Here is a 20,314-nt window from a genome sequence, read left to right as displayed (position 1 = left end):
AGCAAGTTCCAGCCCACTCTCCTACGTGGAGGTGAATGTGGCATGCCTTGTCATTAAGCTGGGACTGCTCTGCCACGCTGAGAACAACACAATATACCATCCACTTGCCCATCCATTTGCAGTCCAAAATAGAAAGTCAAAGCACAGCTCTTTTCACCCAGGCCTCCCAGCTTCTTTTGCTATAATGGTATTAGCAAAATCTAACAAGCACAATTCATAAATGTCAAGAGTATGTAACGCAGTTCCCTATCCTCAAGACGAGTGAACTTTTTACGATATTATGCAGCCCTCCTAGTTAATGAAATACATACAATAAATACACATTAGTTAAAATTTAACATAACTTTATATACATTATGCCTAGAAGTCTTTACTTTTAAACTGTCTCAAAGAAATATCTGAAAGGTACAACAGAGAAGGCCACTGAGAATCACAATTTCTGGAGAAATAGAAGCCACACATCACTCCAAAGTAGTAAATGACAATGATAAATTTGCTAGAATTTCATGACAAAATAAATCATCCAAGTTTGAAAAAGAAAAGTGAAAGCAAAGAGATAGAAAGGAAAAGAGAACAAGGACAGAAAATTACAAGGTTAAAATGCAGACAGAAGGATTTGCTCTAAGAAAATTTTATCCAAGCTCCTAAACCATAAATTCCTTTTATATTCACTGAGAATCCCTAGGTTGAAAACAACAGCAACATATTCAAACCCAAGTAAAGATTACTTATTATAATACAGAACATCAACACACAGGAGCCTATATTCAGCTCTATCAAACAGTTTATGTCTGGCAACAGTTCATATTGGTCAGTGTTCATGCAGAATCAATTATTAAACATTTTTAATATCATCTCTCAACCTAATTAGTTATATCATACAGAAACCTTTTGAAAACAATTAAGGTTCAGTTCAACATTTGTAAATCACATACCATGTGCCAAGCCCTGTGTTAGGCACTAAGGATAAAAATATAGAAGGTAGCACAGTCCCCTACTCTCAAAAGCTCATAACTTAAATGTAATATGACAAGTCAGGTCTCACAGCACTGTAAGAGAGGGCATGGCAGAGACACTTAGGACAACCTGGTGTACTGCAGATGACTATATGAAGGACTTAACAGAAAAAGGGCCAGGAGAAGGACATTAAGGAGATGAACCAAGACATTAGGAGGGATATTTAAGAAGTTAATCACCCCCTCCCCCAACTGTGTTACTGACAGGTAAAAGAATATGGGCGCATCTCAACTAGTTTCAAAACCTTGAGCAAATGAGAAGCTACCTGGTTATGACCATTTAAGATCATGATCTATAAGGTAAGAAAGTTTATATGGCTACTCATTGGTATGTCAACTTAAAGATAAGTCTAAAAGGCAGTTGGCCATACAAATCTAAAACTCAAAAAGTCAGGGCTGGAGACAGATTTGAGAGTGAAAATCATGCCTATGAACAAATCACCCCCCAAAATATATAGAGTGAAAAGTACAGAATGGTCCAAAAAGTAAAATCATAGTGAATAGCCCTGGCCGGGTAGCTCAGTTGACTGGAGCATCATCCCATATACCAGGTTACAGGTTCAATCCCTGGTCGGGGAGCAATTGATGGATGTTTCTCATATTGATGTTTCTCTCTCTCTCTCTCTCTCTCTCTCTCTCTCTCTTCCTCTCTCCCTCCCTTTCTCCCTCTGCCTTCTTCTCTCTCTAAAAATCAATAAAAACATATCCTCGGGTGATAATAATAAATAAAAATGTAAAATAAATAAATAAAACTGTAGTGTACATTACATTAAAATTTAAGGAGCAAAGGAGGTGTTTGATTTCGTTCTTCTGTTCTTACGCACGTTCATCTAAAAATGTGTCTTTAAACATACTTTTAAATAAATTACTACCATTCTTTACAAGTCTGTAGAAATGCAACTTAATGTTATAAATCTTTAATGGCAACTATAAATGGATTACTTTTTCTCTTTTGAAATATTCATATAGATTTTTTTAAATTCCTGAGTGATCACTCTTTTAAGTATCAATTTTACATGAGGAATGATGCAGACGCTTGTTTAATTGTTGTTATGCATAGGTCACAACCTAATTCACAGAATATGTATAACACGTTTGTGGTTAATAATAATGTAGACTTAAATCTATAAATAAAATCAGTTTATAAAATATTGCATATAAAATTTATTCAAATAACTAAAGTAGCCATGTTATAAATTCCCAAAGAGAGATTCCCCTCTAATTTTGTTTTACACATCCTCAAAAAAAATGGGACACTTTCTAAAAATTATGAAATAACACTAATTAAAACAAATACTACACAGTTTCAGTACCTCACTGGTCAACCGTATTAGAAGAGCTGCAGCCTCTGAATATTTGCTTTGGCTTTTTAAGATTTCAGCACTAAGCAATACACATCTTTCAGCCAATATCATATTCCTAAAAAAATAAAAGACAAGAAAAATATAATCAGCACTACAATAATATCTTTATACATCATAGTAACTATGTGTTCAACAAACGTTTCCAATTCTAGTTTTCGAGTAAAAAGAAATCCATGTCCTTGTTTTCCACTTACCAAAAAAGTTTAAAAGAACCCTAAGAATTCTCATAACTATTCAAAGCTTTTCATCATATAATTTTGTGGTAAAAATACTAAGTAAAGTCACATTTCCAGTGTGCAAAACGCTAAGACTTATCTAGTATCCATAAACCAGCAGCTATTTAACAAATAAAACTTGCTCAGAACAGAAATGAATACAAACTTTTCACTCTTATTTCTGGCTCCCTTTGCTACCTCACTCTCCTAGCTCTTTTTCAGTCTCCTTCAATCCTTCCTCTTTCTTCACAGAAAGCTGTATCTCCTGCCAGAATCTCCAAATCTATTCTCAAATAGATTACATAAGGTATAATAGGTAAAATTCAATATTGGCTCCACCATTTACTAGCTGTGTGCCCTTGGGCAAGTTAAACTCTTAAGTTTCAGTCTTCTCATCTGTAAAATACAGATCATAATCGTACCATTTTATAGGCTTAAGATTAAATGAGCATGTAAACTACTTTGGCATAGTAGCAAATGCTGAACACTCAATAAATGTCAATTATTAGTATTAGTGTTGTGCTGTAAATATAACATCATGACAAGTACTACTTATACTCCAACAACACTCTAAGACAACCCATGCATGGTACATAGAAAAGTCAGATTAATCTTCCTGAAAAACAACTTTTATTATGTCAAGGCTATACTCAAATATTCAGTAAGTTCCCATTTACTACTACATAACTCTTAACTTCAGCTTAAATAATAGAGGGTTGAGGCTCCCCACAGTGATTTCTCTCACACCATCTTTCCATATGTACCACCCAACACTTTTAATACTCTCAAACCCCCTAACCTCGCCAGGGCTCAATTCCCTTTCTCTAGTCAGGCAGCATCCAAAACATCATTCCTGCCAAACACAATTTCTGAATTGTCTTTATGTCCATCAAATCCCGACCACCTTTCTTTCAAGGTCTATTCCCCAACCATCCCATGAAACTCCCTGACTACTTCTGGACCAGCTCAGAGCCTCATTATAAGTAATGAGTTCTAACAGTTCTCACGATGTGAACAACACATTTCTCATTTCCTTCCCTGGACTATTATTGAACTGTTTGTGTTTTGCCTATTTAACAATGAAAGTTCAAAATGGCTAACTCCTGGTTTAACAGCGGTTAAGGTTAGATGTTCCCACAATACAAATCACCCTCAATATAACATGTAGCCTCGACATTACATATAACCAATTCCTGAGCACAAATCCAAATAAAATAGGAAACACTAGTTTCAGAAAATTACCTCATCTTGTCTCTGACTATATTAACTTGTATGAAAAACGCAGAACCATTTATATTCGATAACAATATAAATGCCAATTTACTTCTAAATGGAAAGAACATAAATATTCTAGCCACCTACTTGCAGATATCCCTGTACGTTTGGATTGCTGTATCCATGTAATGTGCAGGGTATGGCCTCGCTGCTCCTTGCTGAAGAAAAGCGGACACTGCTGCCATTTCCTGGAAGAAAAGACATTCTTCACACTATTTCAGAAATGCTTGTGGTTCAGCATTCAGGAAGCCTAAATACTGGAATGAAATTTGATGCGATTTTTATGCATGTACATGTACAAATTTTATAGCCTAACACTGACTTTAAAAATATACTTAAAGCTTTTAAATTTTAAATTCTCTAGTCAAATTTCCAAGTCTGTTATTCAGTATTTAAATGAGATTTGGGGGAAAAGAAGAAAAAATGAGATTTTGAAGAAGACTCAGTGAACACTTTTGAGTGAGGGCACATATATCTACCACATAAGTCTAGCTTAAGATTTCAGCTGCCACCTCCTCCCTATTATTCCCCTTTTCTCAGTAAGTAGAGAAGAGACCAATGATAGGAACATACAGAGACAAAATGAAATACATCTCTTTCCAATTATTGGCATTAAAATATGAAGAACAGAGCTCACAACAGCTTGCACTATATATATTTTCAATTATTTTCACGCTCTAGTTTATATCCTTACCCTAACAAAAGCACAAAGACCATTTCTAAGACCTATGTTACTGTCAATTTTCTAGGTCTTATTTCATTTTCAAAGCCCATTTTCTTGTTAATGTCTATAACAGCGGTCTCAACCTGTGGGTCGTGACCCCTTTGGCTGTTGAACGACCCTTTCACAGGGGTCGCCTAAGACCATCCTGCATATCAGATATTTACATTACGATTCATAACAGTAGCAACATTACAGTTATGAAGTAGCAACGAAAATAATTTTATGGTTGGGTCACAACATGAGGAACTGTATTTAAAGGGCCAGAAGGTTGAGAACCACTGGTCTATAACTTTAGTTAATAATTCAAATAATATACAATGGTGCTAAAAGACTAATAAAGGTTAAAATACAGGTTTCATTTTCTTAGTAAAATATCCTACTATGTCCAAAATTGTTTTAATCTTCACCTAAGGATATGTTTTCATTGCTTTTTAGAGAGGAAGGGAGAGAGAAAGATAAGAAGGGAGGGAGGGAGGGAGGGAGGGAAGGAAAAAGAGGTAGGGAGGGTACTTAATAAAAATTTAACTAAAAATAAATGAAATCTTTATTAAGGTAAAGGGAAAAATTGTTAATGCCAATCTACTTTTAGGATAAGTAAATGTATTCCTCTGTAACATTTTTTTAAAACACAAAAATAATTTAATTACCTAAAAACTAGGATATGATTAAAGCCGTTAACCTGACAGACTATGATTTCCATGACAATATGAACTGTATGTTTCAAAGTTCCTCTGTATCCTCAGGACCCAGAAGTGCCTGCTCCAAAATTTAGTGAATAAACCAAATAAAACTGTCATATCCATGTGACAAAATATTCTACAGCTCTGAAACGTATTTTCTTAACTAGTTTATATTTTAATATACATAATGAATTTACATAGTTCTATGTTGCATAAAAATATCAAATATATTGACTATGTAGAATTATACTATACTTACATTATACAAAAAATACATACTTACTATTTATGTTTTTGTCTGTGTTCCAGTTACAAAGACACATGTTTTAAGAGGACAGTTCCAACATTTTTTCCCCAAGGCCTATTACTTTTAGGGCAGCTTTTACAGACTACAAGGATTTTCACGCATGCATACATTATGTTATAGCAATAAGCCTTTATTTTCCAGTGCTAAACTATTTTCTCTCATATAGCTACTAGTAATATCTTCATCTAAATGGCTTAATGCAGTATTTATCATACTACAGATAAAAAATGAAAAAACTTAAGTGTCATAAAATCATAGAAATTTTTGCCATATCTTTAGAAGATTTTTACCCCCATACAAACATTAAATTTGCAGGTACATTATGTAAAATTTAATAATTGTAAATTTAAACCTATGTTATAAGGTATTAATGAGATGACATTCAGTATGTGTGATTTCATTAACTTACATTAGATGACTGTAATAGAAAAATCAGAGAATGTCTAACCAAGAACAGTTCACATAATTTTTTTTTAAATATATTTTATTGATTTCTTACAGAGAGGAAGGGAGGGGGATAGAGAGCTAGAAACATCGATGAGAGAGAAACATCGATCAGCTGCCTCCTGCACACTCCCCACTGGGCATGTGCCCGCAACCAAGGTACATGCCCCTGACCGGAATCGAACCCGGGACCCTTGAGTCCGCAGGCCGACACTCTATCCATTGATCCAAACCAGTTAGGGCTCACATAATTTTTTAAAACACTTGAACACAGCATATTTTCTGTTCCTGAACAAGATGGTCAAAAAGTTAGTTGACTTTTTCACTAAAAATATTACAGAAATAAAAAGGAAGAGTAATATAATTTTGCTATTTTAGCTTCACATTTTTACATTACCCATTTTAGTTTTATATATACATAGGATTAAAAAATACAAAACAGAAGCAATTAAACAAGTGTCTACATCATAATGACCCAACGGAGTATTTTAACCCTTTGAGTGCCAACCAATATCCTAGGAACTATGCTAAAATTGCCAAGGCATTTTGAGTTAAGGTTTTTAAATTTTTTTTCCCACATAAAGAGTGAACTACTAGCATCTAATAGTGACACTGCAGGAGGAGCGCGATAGAGCTCCCGGCACTTTTGGCGCAAGACAGGAGGAGCGCGATCGTGCTCCCCGGCACTCTAGAGGTTAAGTTCTTATACAGTTTGTTCTTCACACTTTTGTTTATAAGCTTACATGTTTTAAAGAAAACTAAGTAGAAAGTAACAATGCTAGTTTTACTCTTTTCTAGGCACAGGAAGCAAATTTTATATATATATATTTAAAACAACTTTTCAAAAATACTGAAAGGTTATAACAAGTATAGAAAATTCTTTCTAAAACACCTAAGTTTACACACCAATTACTGACATTGTACCATAGGTGGTACAATGCTAACTGACAGCTTATTATATACAAGGAGGTATGCTAAGCACCTTACATGCCTTATACCTTATCAAATCCTGTGCCATTAGGATTCATATTTTATAGACAAGAAAACCGAAACTTACAAATACTCAGTAATTTACATAAGCGAACAATCTATCTTACGTCAAAATACATGTTCTAAACCAATTTATAGTCTTACATCAGGAAAAAAAAATTTCAAGCAATTTTAAAAGACTATTCAAGAAGTCCAAAATAAAAGCATATTCTAAAAAAAGTAAACTTTACACTTTGAATATAGTAACTGAAATTGAAATTAAATTTTGAAAACATACCGAAAAATTAGAAGGTGTTAATCAAAACTAAGAAATCAACCTTTACCTACTACCATGTTTAAAAGCACTAGCTTGAGGAAAATCCATCAATTCAGCTAATTCAAAACCTATAAAGCATTTGTATGCTCTTTGAGTACAACTTTATCCCTAGGTATTTTGTTTGCCATTTCATTAGCAGAAATTTCTACATCTATGGTAGCGGAAATAAATTATACAGAATACCAACCAAGGCACCAGCTGCATAAAGCATTGCTTGATCATTAAGAAAATCCTTCTTTGCAGTATGATAACAACTGTAAGCCAGATCATAATGCTGCACCAAGAAACATAAGTCAGCCATTTTCCTGATTTGAAGCTCTGGTGCTTCTGGTGGATACCTATAAATACAAAATATAAGAAAGTAATTTGTGATTTATGACCCATACACCACTAAGTATTATCAAATGTTTAATAGCTGCTTAACTGCCCAGAACATTGTAAAAACCGATCATGTTTTACAAAAATCCTATCTCCAAGGAAAGAGTGTCATGTCTCAAATATATCTGGAACTATAGTTATATCTATATTTAAATAATTTATACCCCGATACTGAGAACTTCTCAACAACAGGCAAACACTTTCTCCATGGTCAAATTATGAAGTAAATAGCTAATACCAGTTTTATGTACAACCAGGAAAAAAATTTAAATCCAAAACGTGCTTTTACTTTACCTTAAAACAATATCTTATATTAAATAAAATGTTCTAAGTACAGGCTGTCTTAGAATCACAAGACCACAATATTTTAACATAGAAGAATCGTTAATGAACACCTAATTTTACAAAGACACAAAAAAAAAGCACCTTTTTACAAATAGGAAAACAGAACCAACGTAAAGTGACTCCCAGTTATCTTCTTTATTTTTAGACACCCAATTACTTAAAAAAAATTTTTAATTAATGGAATTTACCTATAGTCACTGTTCTTACCTACCTGAGTTTTGACCAATGTGAAAGTAAGAAAGTGAAAAAATAGCCATTTTTTTACAGGTCATCGTATAGTCAAACACTAGTCAGAGTTAAACACAGGGGAAAAAAAAGAAAGATACTATTTCACTCACAGCAATCCAGATGTATTTTTCAGCTCATTAATGCTCTTTTCTGGAACTTTACTGCCACTAAACCATTTTTTAGTTGCAGAAAATAGAGATCGACTCAAACCTTTTCTTGATATAAGCTAAAAGAAAAGTATAAATACATTGACAAATATGAGAATTTAATATTTTTATTTTACATACAAAAGAAAACTATTCTAAATAAGTAAAAAAGCTTTAATAGTGAGCAAATATTTATTTTTAACAACACTGATTTTTTTAAAAAACTGTTGAATATGCTGAAAAATCCCTAGTGAAAATGATTTAACAGAATTTCATTAGAGATAGTAATGCTACTAAAACCTAATATTGGTCTTTCTTTAAAAAAAAACATTTTAAATACTTTTTAAAAACTTATACTATTATATTCTCAAGTGTACAATGTACTAAAATTTTAAAAAATATTAATCTAAAAAGAAACAAATCTTACCTGATCATTTAATTGCCGAATTGTTTTCTCTATATGTGGCAAAAGGCCCCGAAATGTGAATTCTTGTACAAACTGTCGAATTCTATCATGATCAGTAAGGGTTAAGCATGCACCATGAATAATTCCAGGATTTGCTTTCTTTGTTTCATGTAATGAGGAGGCAGATTTTACATGATCTGGGCCATCAATGTTGTTAGAAGGGTCACTAGATGAGTCCAATTGAAGTGGGTGGGCTCTAAAGTTATTTGGTAAGCCATCTACTGAAAAAAAGACCTTTCTTTTACTCTATTGTTAATGTAACAATATTACTATCATACTGTTAAAGAAAAAAAAGAACGTTGGAATCCTTTATTTTTCTGTATATCTTAGACATCTATGATACAATAACATTAATCTTTTCCCCTTTAAAATTACAGGGCTTGGGTTATTACTTGTTAAGCATAATAGAAATTTTTAAAGTCATGTAAATAAATCAGGAAAAATACAGTTTTTAGATATAAAGAATTATTTTCAATAGTCATAAAATAAAATTTAAATGTCAAATAAAAACAATCTCAAATGTCTCAATAAAATCTTCAGAAAAGCTAACCTGTAGATTATCTTTTTTATTATGAATATTTCCCCTATCTTTAATCTATAAAGTTTAGCATGTTTTGACAACAGTGCATATTTCCAATCAAAAAGAGAAATTTACAGAAAGGGTATCAAGACCTTTGACTTCGTTATCTAATCCATCCAATGAAAGCAAGTTACTATCAGAATTCTTATTTGAAGATATAGTACAAGGGCCATCTTCATATGATTCCTATCAAAACAAAATAAACAGCATTAGCACTTATACTTAATCATTCTAAGATAACTCTAAATCCATCAACAAATATGGCTGCTCTGCTAACTGTAAGCCTCATTTATTTGCTACAGCAAGACTCTTTTCTTCTTTTTCTATGCATCTTTTTCTAGCATTCCAGTCCACACCTACTATATTCTTAAATTTACTTTCACATTCCATCTATTACCCTGATTCTTCTGGAATCAAATTATCTCTATCCCAGTTTATCTGTTTATATGTGATGGGTACAAGCCAATATGAATATCTGTGTATGCATCTAAGTAAGGAATAACAGCAAAAGAAATGTACTACTAAGGTCAAGCCAGGGGAAAAAAAGAGATGGCATGGAATCTCCTGGCCATGAACCCAGTGTTAATAGGTTGAAATGCATACTGAACATATCAAAATGTTTTGGAAAAATATCCAATGCAATGCTTATTTGAACAAATACACTGTTTTCTCAGTCAACAAAGAAAACAAACTAAATATACTCGGTGTAGTCAATGAGACCAGTGAGTTTGAGGTATTATTCCAAATATTCCAAATTCTATATAAAATAGAATTTAATAAGGGGAAAGTGATCATGACAAAAGTCTAAACCCTTTAAGAAATTTTTTTAAAAACTTGGTATATTTAGCCTGGAAAAATACAGAAGGGGACATGAACGCCATCCTCCTATATTTTGAAAGTTGTCTTAACAGAAAACTTACACAGTCCTCACAGGACAAATGAGTACAAACAAATGTAGAAAATTCTTGGTTGACCCTCAAGCTGTTCAGACATGGAAAGGGTCACCTGGGAAGATAGTGCATACTGTAACTGAGGTCATTCATTCATAGGTTCAAAGGAAAGTAAAGCATTAGAAAACAGGGGTTAGATTCAGTAACGTTTAAACTATCCTCCAATCGTGACCTCTAGCGTTATAAGCTATAGAATTGTTGATACTTCTGGTCTTGTGTTAAAAGTTCTCAAACTGAACAGTCTGACTTATGTTGCCCTTCTCAACCTTAGATACTGGGCTCTAAACTGAATATTCTACTACTATTCCTATTCTGAGTGTGGCCTTAGGACCATTTTAAGACACAGAGCCCCTTCTCATCCAACTGGTTCTTTCTTTCTACCTTCCCCCAGCATTATCTTAAAGAAGGTCAGTAATCATCTTAATATTGCAAATATCAGTACAGAACTATATGTGGATCAAAAAGGGCAAATAAACAGATTATTAAATATTTACAGTAGATCAAAAGTTAAACTTTATAACTGATATTTTTTAAAAGATCACATAAAGAGAATATAATGTTATTTAATTATACAAAATAAAAATATTTTCCATTTACTTAAGAAATCCTACTTCTAAACAAAAAACAGTCAACTCTGAATTATCTGAACTAATCTTACGAACTTGTCATTTGACTATTTACTACCAAGCGGTAGACAACGCTTTTTTAACAGTGTGTTGCCCGGTGGGTGTGGCTCAATGGACTGATCCTAGTCCTATGCACCAAGAGGTCACCAGTTAAATTCCTGGTCATGGCACAGGCCCAGGCTGCGGGATCGATGCCTAACAGGAGTTGTGCAGGAGGAAGCCTATCGATGTTTCTCTCTCATCAATATTTCTCACTCTCTCTCCCTCGCATTGCTCTCTAAAAAAATCAATAAAAACATATTTTTTTAGAAAGTTTGACAGTGTGAAACCATATACCAACCCATTTCAGACAACAGTTAACATTAGTATAGAACTCTAGATTAAGAAAGTAGATTAGGAAGAAACAACACTTCCTGAAAATTCCAAGGAAAAGAATCACGGAAAGTTATGGAAAAAAGAAAAGTATGAGCTCTAAAAGGTGGCCATAAGAACAGCATGTTGAAAATGAAGAAAGGCAACCCCAGAGCATGTGAATAATAAAGAATTGACTGTAAGCATTCATAATGAATTAAATGTACATAATTCAATTCTCAATGTGTAATTCACTTTTCATCTTTTAAGGAAAAAAGATCAATTAACATTGATATTATGTGCCTGAAAAGAGTAACATAGGGATTATTATTAGTTAAAAATAGCTTTGAACCACTGATTTAAGAGTTCACATGGTGATGAATGAAAGCTAGCCAGATTCCAAAATAAATATTATTAGTTAAACTAAGATATAAAAAATTCTACAGATACCATTATGTCATAAAACTGAAATAGAGCTTTTATGGTTTGTTTCATTATTGTTTTTTACATATACCTGGTTTTGAATACTATTTTTCTGAAGATACTGACTCCAAGGATCTGGTATCTGTTCATCTGATGCTTGATTAGATGTTCGAGAATTAATTTTAAGTAAATAGCAACCCTGAGTTCCATATTTCTGTTTCATTTCTTCATAAATGGATTCAGCTCTAAATTAAAAAATGAAAAACGTTTGTAGTAAGTAGGGAACAGACTTTAGGCAATAAAAGATACTAAAATAATTTTAAGATGATGTAAAAATAATCCCCTAAAAGGGCAGAACAGAAAATTATAGATAGACTAATTTTCAACTGAAAACAAAGATAATGATCTTAACTGAAATTCATCTAGCTTGGATAAAGCAGGGTTCCCAAAGTGTGTTTCGTGGAATAAAATTTTGCAAGCTACTCCCTATGTTACTCAAAGAGAGTTCTGGTGGTCAAACTAGTTTGGGAAATTACAGTAAACAGTCCGTTTCTTTGCAACAAATCATCTCTAAGTCTTCCATTTATTAATGTGCACTATGAATTTACAAAGAGCAGCAAATAGTACTGTTAACTGTTTCAACTCTGAGGATTTCAAGAAATATGACTTTGGGAAATTCTGTCTTAGAGAACAGACATTTATCAAAAACCCAAGTGCTAAAATAGAAAAGTATAGGACCCCACACTTACAAATCTTTAGCTGCCAGTTTACCCTTCACTTAGCTGTCTCCAAAGGGACACAGTACAGAAGAAAGAGGAAACTCAAGAAGAGCAGCCATAGAATGTATTACATAAAATCATTCCATTTTTCTTACAATATGTATAATAGCTATATCCATGAGCAGTATATCAGATGTAACAAAAAGCATTTTGATTTCCATACTTTATGTTAGCTAAACCTCCTCGCTGGTGGGAAACAAAATAATTCAAATGACAAAACAGCCTAAGAAGCAAACAGTACATTCTGATGGAAAATGAAATTTTGGTACTTAGAGCTAATCTAGTTTAAACAGGTATTTTTTTTTAGTCAATCAGCCATCTGATGCAAAAACAAACAAAAAAAACACCCCTATACATCATGTTTAAATTGCTAATACTATGCAAATAACAAGCCTAGCACACAATTAAATTAAACCATAGTACATACTATAAAATTAAGGCTAGAAAAGTAAAGTAGTTATAAATTTCTATAAACACAGATATAAGGATACATGCATGTACATATACTCAAGTACAATAAACTAAACTCGATTTACCAATGATACTGCTAAACATATGAATCACTAATCTAATACCCGAACTACCACTTAAATGTCCTAGAAGATACATATTTAACTGACAGAAACTAATCTTAACAGCCAGTTCAAAATTATTCCTATTCTTTATCCTACAGGGTACAGACTATTTATGATTTCAAAGATTAGTAATCCTCAAAATAATTCTTTGCTTTTATAGAGAAAAATTTATTAAAAAGATGGCTTGTGCCGAAACTGGTTTGGCTCAGTGGATAGAGCGTCGGCCTGCGGACTGAGGGGTTCCAGGGTCGATTTAGGTCAAGGGCATGTACCTGGGTTGTGGGCACATCCCCAGTAGGAGATGTGCAGGAGGCAGCTGGTCGATGTTTCTCTCTCATCGATGTTTCTAACTCTCTATCTCTCTCCCTTCCTCTCTGTAAAAAATCAATAAAATATATTTTTAAAAATCCTATAATTACTAATTTAAAAAAAAAAGATGGCTTGTGCTCAAAATAAGGGCAAGAAATAATTACTTAACTGCATATTGTAAATGTCACTGTGACATCAGAAAAGTGAGAAACAAAAGATTTGATACACATCTTAAACCAAAAGTCAAAGTCAACTCCGTAAGTAACATTGCTTTTAATGTTATCTTATTTTTTAAGAAATTTTTAAAGATATGTTATTCACGTATCTTGAAAGATAAAAGGACTACAGCAAATCACTAATAATTAATAGTAAAGGGAACATAAGAAAGAAATGTTTGGCTGTTTCTGAGGTTGTGAAAAACATCAAGGCTAAAAATATAAAGTGACAAGAGAGTGAAGAGTGAAAAATGAAGTGCCTATAAGCAACAGCCAGGAAGTGAAAAGTCAGACGAAAACTGGGAAGGAAAAAAGAGAGAAAGTGAGAAATAATTTTATATATAAAGTAAGAAATAACACCTTAGACATATAGGTGTAAAATGGCAAGCACTTGTGTACAATGATTATGCTAATAGAGATTCACAGTGAAAGAAAAGTTTGGGTAAGCATATGAAATCTAACATAAAATGATTCAGCTATTGACTATAACTCTGAAATAAAAGACAGTTATATGTTTTTTTACTAAATTCTTACTTTCTCAGATGAAAAATATACCTAAAATTTAAATAAACCATGTTCAAATTAAAGTTGTATCATTTAAAAGAAGAAAATCTCTTAATTAAAAATGGAAAGCTTACCTCTGTTCATCTCCTGCACTTACATCGTGTAAGAGTACATAATATTTAAGTGTATTTGGTATAAACCATTTGGGGTAGGAATAGTCATTATTGTGCTGAATTCGATGCTGCTCTTGTGACAACTTTCCAAACTGTTCCATAGGTTCTGCTTCACTAGACGATGCTACTAGCATACCTTATAAACCATATTAAGGTAATTATCACTTAGCACTCAATGATAAAAATATCCTATTAAAATAAACTTAGGAAGATAATTTCTGAGCCAAAAAAATTGATATCATAGGTTTTCACAGCAAGCACAAAATAGTGTCTCCAACACCTCAATATTATTCAAGGTTCTAAATCATAAAGATTTTTTCTTGACAGTTGTTAGGTCATTTACATATCAATATGGAAATCCAAGAAAATGAAAACAGACAGTATCAAAATCAAACAACTATCAATATATCCAACAATTCTGCTGAAACTTGCTCCTCCCCATTCCATTTCCCTGCAGTTTCATACTCTATCCTACCTCTTAACTTTTCTCTGTAATCTCATTAAAGAAACTAAAAAAAAACCATTAACTGTCAAAGGAGGTTAATAGCTACAAAACTGCTTACTAAAAAACTGAAAAACTTTTTAAATATGAGCTTTTGCAAAAGCAATTAATTTTGAGGCAATCTTCACAAGCCAGTTAACACTGCAGTCTACATTTTCTCTTTCTAAAATGGCTTAATAATTTATTATGCATGCCCTGGCCTGTGTGCTCAGTTGGTTGAGAGTCATCCCATGCACCAAAAGGTCGATGGTTCGATTCGTGGTCAGGGCACATGCCTGGGTTTCAGTCAATCCCCAGTAAGGGACACGCAGGAGGCAGCCAATCAATGTGTCTCTCTCACACTGATGTCTTTCTCTCTCTCCTTATCCTTTCCTTTCTCTCTGAAATAATTAAAAACATATTATTTTAAAAAACACTTATTATGCATAAACCACTTGAGTTGGGGGATAAAGAAAAACAATAAACAATCCCTCAATATTCTTATTTTATAATCAAAAATTAATTTATTACACCAATCCCTATCTAGGACACCACTTAACAACACAACAATAACGAAAACTTTTGAAACATATCACTTTTTAAAAAATCCAGCTCTTGCTGGTTTGGCTCAGTGGATAGAGCATCCGCCTGCAGACTGAAGGGTCCCGGGTTGCACTCTGGTCAAGGGCACATGCTCGGGTTACAGGCTCGGTCTCCAGTAGGGGGCGTGCAGGAGGCATCCATTCAATGATTCTCTCTCATCATTGATGTTTCTATCTCTCCCTTTCCTTTCCCTTCTGAAATCAATAAAAATATATTTTTTTTAAAAACCACATTCTCATACTTTAAGCAATAAAACAATAAAAAAACCACATTCTCAATATCCTTTCAATAATTTTGACTTCATATAACTATTTTTGAGATTAGTAACTTTCAAAACATTTGATTTTAAGAGAACAAAAAAGGTCAAAGGATACACGCTAAATAGTAGTTCAGAAATTCATGATCTGATGCGGGCATTGACTGAAGAAAGGTCTCTCTGTAAGACTCAAACCATGGAGTAGTAGCTAAAATTAATCATAAACAAAACAGTTAAAATTTCTCAATAGAATCAGTTTACAACAGACAAAATTTCAAGTCCAGACTCCTTAAAGGCATAAGTTAGTAGTTTCTAGCAATAAACAAGCATTTTCACCTGTGCTTTATTTAATATATACATATGATGTGTCTGTACGTATAAAGCCATATACACAAATACATTCATATATGGGAGTACATACAAGGGGTGTCCCAAAGAAATGTATACACACTTTGAATAATTATAAAGGCAGTATTTATTAAAATACATTTTCTTTTCAAAATGTAATAGAATCATCTGTTAAAATGTGTATACATTTTTTTGCACACCCTATATAGTTGCAAATATAAAACTGATTTATTCCCAAACCTACATAATAATCCCACAATTTACTTACCTATTAATGCTTTAAATATCACCTAATGAGTAAAACAATTTTAGAAGTACAGTTTTGTGTTCTTGCCACTAGTCACATTGTCATAAATGATATCATTTCAGAATACTGGTTCTCAACTGAGAGTGGCTTTAACCACCAGGAAACATTTAGCCATGTCTGGAAATACTCTGGGTTGTCACATCTGGGAGTGAGGAGGGGGTGCTACTGGCATCAAGGGAAAGAGGAATGATGCAAAACATCCTACAATAAACAGAACAAGACAGCCCCCACTTCAAAAAATTATATGGCTCAATGTCAATAGTGGCAAGGCTGACAAACACTACTTTATAACTTAATTACTTGACTATGACAGTAACAAAACCTCTTTAAATGGAATTTCAAAGCATATTTACCTTATAATCAAATATAAAAGATAGGTGTTTTCACTTTTTGTATACATGTATATTGTGTTTCTTAAAATATCAAATCCCTCTTGTTCCATGCTAAGCATTTTACATTACAACTATTCTAACATTTTTTAAAATATATTTTTATTGATTTCAGAGAGGAAGGGAGAGGGAGAGATAGAAACATCAATGAGAGAGAATCATTTGATTGGCTGCTTCCTGCACGCCCCCTATTGGGGACCAAACCCACAGCCTGGGCATGTGCTCCTGACTGGAATCGAACCTGGGACCCTTCAGTTCACAGGCTGGTGCTCTATCCACTGAGCCAAACCAGCTAGGGCTAACATTTTTTATTTGAACCTAAACTTAGTCATTTCACTAGGTTTAAGTAGATTACCTAAATCAGTGGTCAGCAAACTCATCAGTCAACAGAGCCAAATATCAACAGTACAACAATTGAAATTTCTTTTGAGAGCCAAATTTTTTAAACTTAAACTATATAGGTAGGTACACTGTTATTAACTTAATTAGGGTCCTCCTAAGGCTTAGGAAGAGCCACACTCAAGGGGCCAAAGAGCCGCATGTGGCTCGCGAGCCACAGTTTGCCGAACAGGGATCTAAATCACAGTATTTCTGAAAGGACACTCTATTCCTAGTTTCTTAAGCTGATTACCAAGTCATATGTATTTTTTGTTTTCATCTTAATCACTGAAAACAGCAAATAGATTTCCTGTTTAATACTACATTAAATGAGTGGGAAAGTTGAAGAGAAAAAAGCTATTCAGCTTGACCAAACAGCATATTTCACCTGGTAGCATACATACACAAACATTTAATTCCAACAAATGCCTTATGAGAATAACCCATATATTAGTATTGTTTAGGAGGGCTATTAGTGTAACAATTTCATGTTCACTGCTACAGAAAAAGAAAAACATTCCCAGAAATATTATAATCTATATGAAAAGTGGCAAAAATTATGCCCGACCGGTGTTGCTCAGTGGTTGAGGGTCGACCTGTGAACCGAAATTCCTGGTCAGGCCATATGCCTGGGTTGCGGGCTCCATCCCTAGTAAGGGGCGTGCAGGAGGCACCCGATCGATGATTCTCATCATTGATGTTTCTATCTCTCTCTCCCTTACTCTCTGAAATCAATAAAAATATATGTATATTTCAAAATAAAGTTAAATTTTAAAAAAGCAAGTATACCCACACGAGTTCTTAAATTGAAATAATACTTTCTAAATACTGGTAACAAGATACTGGGTACTCACTAAGGAAATGAAAAACAAAGGAAAATTTTAAAAATATATATGGCAAAAGTGGGTTTTATCTTTCAAGAAGGTCACTTTCATGTAGAGAGAGTAAATTTTCCCTTCAACCTTTTATTTCCTTAAGGAGCTAATTAAGAAGTCCTCCTTCAGTTACTTTACATGCCAATAAATCAAGGGCAACCTTTTTTTTTTTTTCAAATGACATTTTTGTAGAAAGTGGAAAACATAATAGTCTTATGTTACTGTAGAGTAACCCAAAATGTCTTCTGTTAACAAAAGACTTCAACATTTAGTGATGATTCTCTCCCTTAATAAATTCTCTTATACTTATTTGGGGATGAAATTAGTACTTTGCCCATACCCCTTTCCACCTCTGTATGCTCTTTCTTTGGAATTTAAAGGGCAACCATGTTATCCTACCAGTTTCTCTATGCAGAATGCATTTTGTCTTGGTAAGGAAGGTTAAGGAAGACAGCGAAGGGCCAGAAAAGCAACAGGATGGTCTACCTCCCAGCCATCCTTCTTTGTTCCCTTTTCAGTGTCAGTGATTTGAGACATGAAGTTATTACTATTCCCAACAAATGTCTAACAAGGGCTACAGCAGTGAGTTAAACCTAGAGCAACTTGGGTCCTCATTCTACTGAAACCAAAAGTACTTAATGACCCCAAATCTGCAGGTGAAAAAGACTGAATATCCTAAATATAAGCATCACCTGTAAATCACGTATTTACCCTTCCTAGGCATTTACAAAAGCTGAAAGTGCCAGAAAATCACTATCAAACTAAGAAATACTAACATATGACAAATAATGTTGGCACTTATGACTATGCAACTTTAGATAAACAGTAGCAGATATACCAAAATTAAATACAGGGTGGAGCAAAAGTAGGTTTACAGTTTTGAGTACACAAAACACAGTTTATTCTTACAGTATTATTTATTGTTATTTTCTTGAAATGACAGAGGATTTTTTTAAATATATTTAGAACATTACATAAATATTCTAAACCTAATATTTAGTTGATAAAAGTTAATTATTATTTTCCATATGAACAACTGTAAACCTACTTTTGCCCCACCCTGTATATATTCAGAATAAAAATATCCTAATAAAGGAAAGGAATTAAAGAATTAAATGTAAAATACTTAATTATATAAATGTATAGCCTCAAAGCAAAGAATATCTGACATTATGATTATCAGAAAATACTGTTTAATACAGAGAATCTTAATATAAAAGCTACAAAAAACTGAAACCAGAACTCATAAAACTTATGAGCATTTTGCAAATCATAAAAGATCTTAGGTAATATTAAAAACTAAGAAATACTAACCTTATATTTTCACAACACCCATGAGAACTATTCTTGAGGAGACTATTTCTAATCAAATATTCTCAGAAAAATCAAAGTATTCCAAAGAGATGAGGGTCATGATTACGCCCTATTGTTAAATTTCGAAGACACCACAGTGGAAGATCTTTTAAAAATAAATTGTCCTCTAGTCAAACTATATTCCTTTTGGTCCTCAGTATATCAGGAAAAAATAGTCATTGCCATTTACTAACTGGATCTAACTGACCCTTGATATTTTACTGTATTTTTTATTCACTTTACAAATTATTTACAGAATAAAGGCACAGCAAAAAAAAAAAATAGTAAAATTTTTTTGCAGGACTGTCCAATAAGTAGTTAGCCACTAGCAACATGTGGCTAGCAAGCACTTGAAATGTGGCTTGTCTGAATCAAGTGTGATATAGATTTCAAAGGCAGTACAAAAAAAGTAAAATTTCCAATTACACGTTGAAATATTATTTTGTATAGTCTGGATTAAGAAAAACATAGTATTAAAATTAATTTCACCTGTTTTTTAACAAGATTTTTTATTGATTTTTAGAGAGAGAAGAAGGGAGAGGGAGAGAAAGGGAGAGAAACATTGATGTAAGAGTGACACACTCATCAGCTGCCTCTTGCACATCCCAAGCAGGGATCGAGCCCACAACCTGGGCATGAATGTGCCCTGACCAGGAATTGAACTAACAACCCTTGGGTGCACAGGATGATGCCCAACTCAGCTACACTGGCCAGGCTTCACGTGTTTTTTAATATTCTTTACTAGAGGCCCAGTAAACAAAAATTTGTGCACTGGGGGTGGGGGGGTCCCTCAGCCCGGCCTGTGCCCTCTCGCAGTCTGGGACCCTTCAGGGGATGCCACCTGCTGGGCTTAGGCCTGCTCCCCGGGGGATTGGGCCTAAGCTGGCAATAAGACATCCCTCTGGCAGCCCGGGAGCCCTCGGGGGATGTCCACTTGCCAGAGGG

At 33.6% G+C, this 20,314-nt stretch overlaps 1 protein-coding gene across 6 annotated transcripts in view; it reads right to left on the bottom strand.

The window, feature by feature from the left end:
* Nucleotides 1-20,314, bottom strand: part of TRAPPC8 (trafficking protein particle complex 8) — a 67,933-nt gene that overhangs the window by 40,220 nt on the left and 7,399 nt on the right. For 3 of the 6 annotated variants that reach the window (XM_014541269.1, XM_014541279.1, XM_014541290.1), the window contains 9 exons: nucleotides 15,838-15,927; nucleotides 14,341-14,515; nucleotides 11,916-12,069; nucleotides 9,567-9,660; nucleotides 8,856-9,115; nucleotides 8,393-8,508; nucleotides 7,519-7,669; nucleotides 3,958-4,082; nucleotides 2,330-2,435 (listed from right to left, as the gene is read on the bottom strand). In XM_014541269.1, coding sequence (XP_014396755.1) covers nucleotides 2,330-2,435; nucleotides 3,958-4,082; nucleotides 7,519-7,669; nucleotides 8,393-8,508; nucleotides 8,856-9,115; nucleotides 9,567-9,660; nucleotides 11,916-12,069; nucleotides 14,341-14,515; nucleotides 15,838-15,927 — 1,271 coding nt within the window. The remainder of the gene's footprint in view (nucleotides 1-2,329; nucleotides 2,436-3,957; nucleotides 4,083-7,518; nucleotides 7,670-8,392; nucleotides 8,509-8,855; nucleotides 9,116-9,566; nucleotides 9,661-11,915; nucleotides 12,070-14,340; nucleotides 14,516-15,837; nucleotides 15,928-20,314) is intronic. The other 3 variants (XM_005857056.1, XM_005857052.1, XM_005857053.1) reach the window with 2 other exon arrangements.

This window comes from Myotis brandtii, unplaced genomic scaffold (assembly GCF_000412655.1).
Source record: "Myotis brandtii unplaced genomic scaffold, ASM41265v1 scaffold107, whole genome shotgun sequence".
NCBI classification, from domain to species: Eukaryota; Metazoa; Chordata; class Mammalia; order Chiroptera; family Vespertilionidae; genus Myotis; species Myotis brandtii.
Note: the sequence above shows the minus strand (reverse complement) of the source record. Positions and strands in the feature narration are given on the sequence as shown.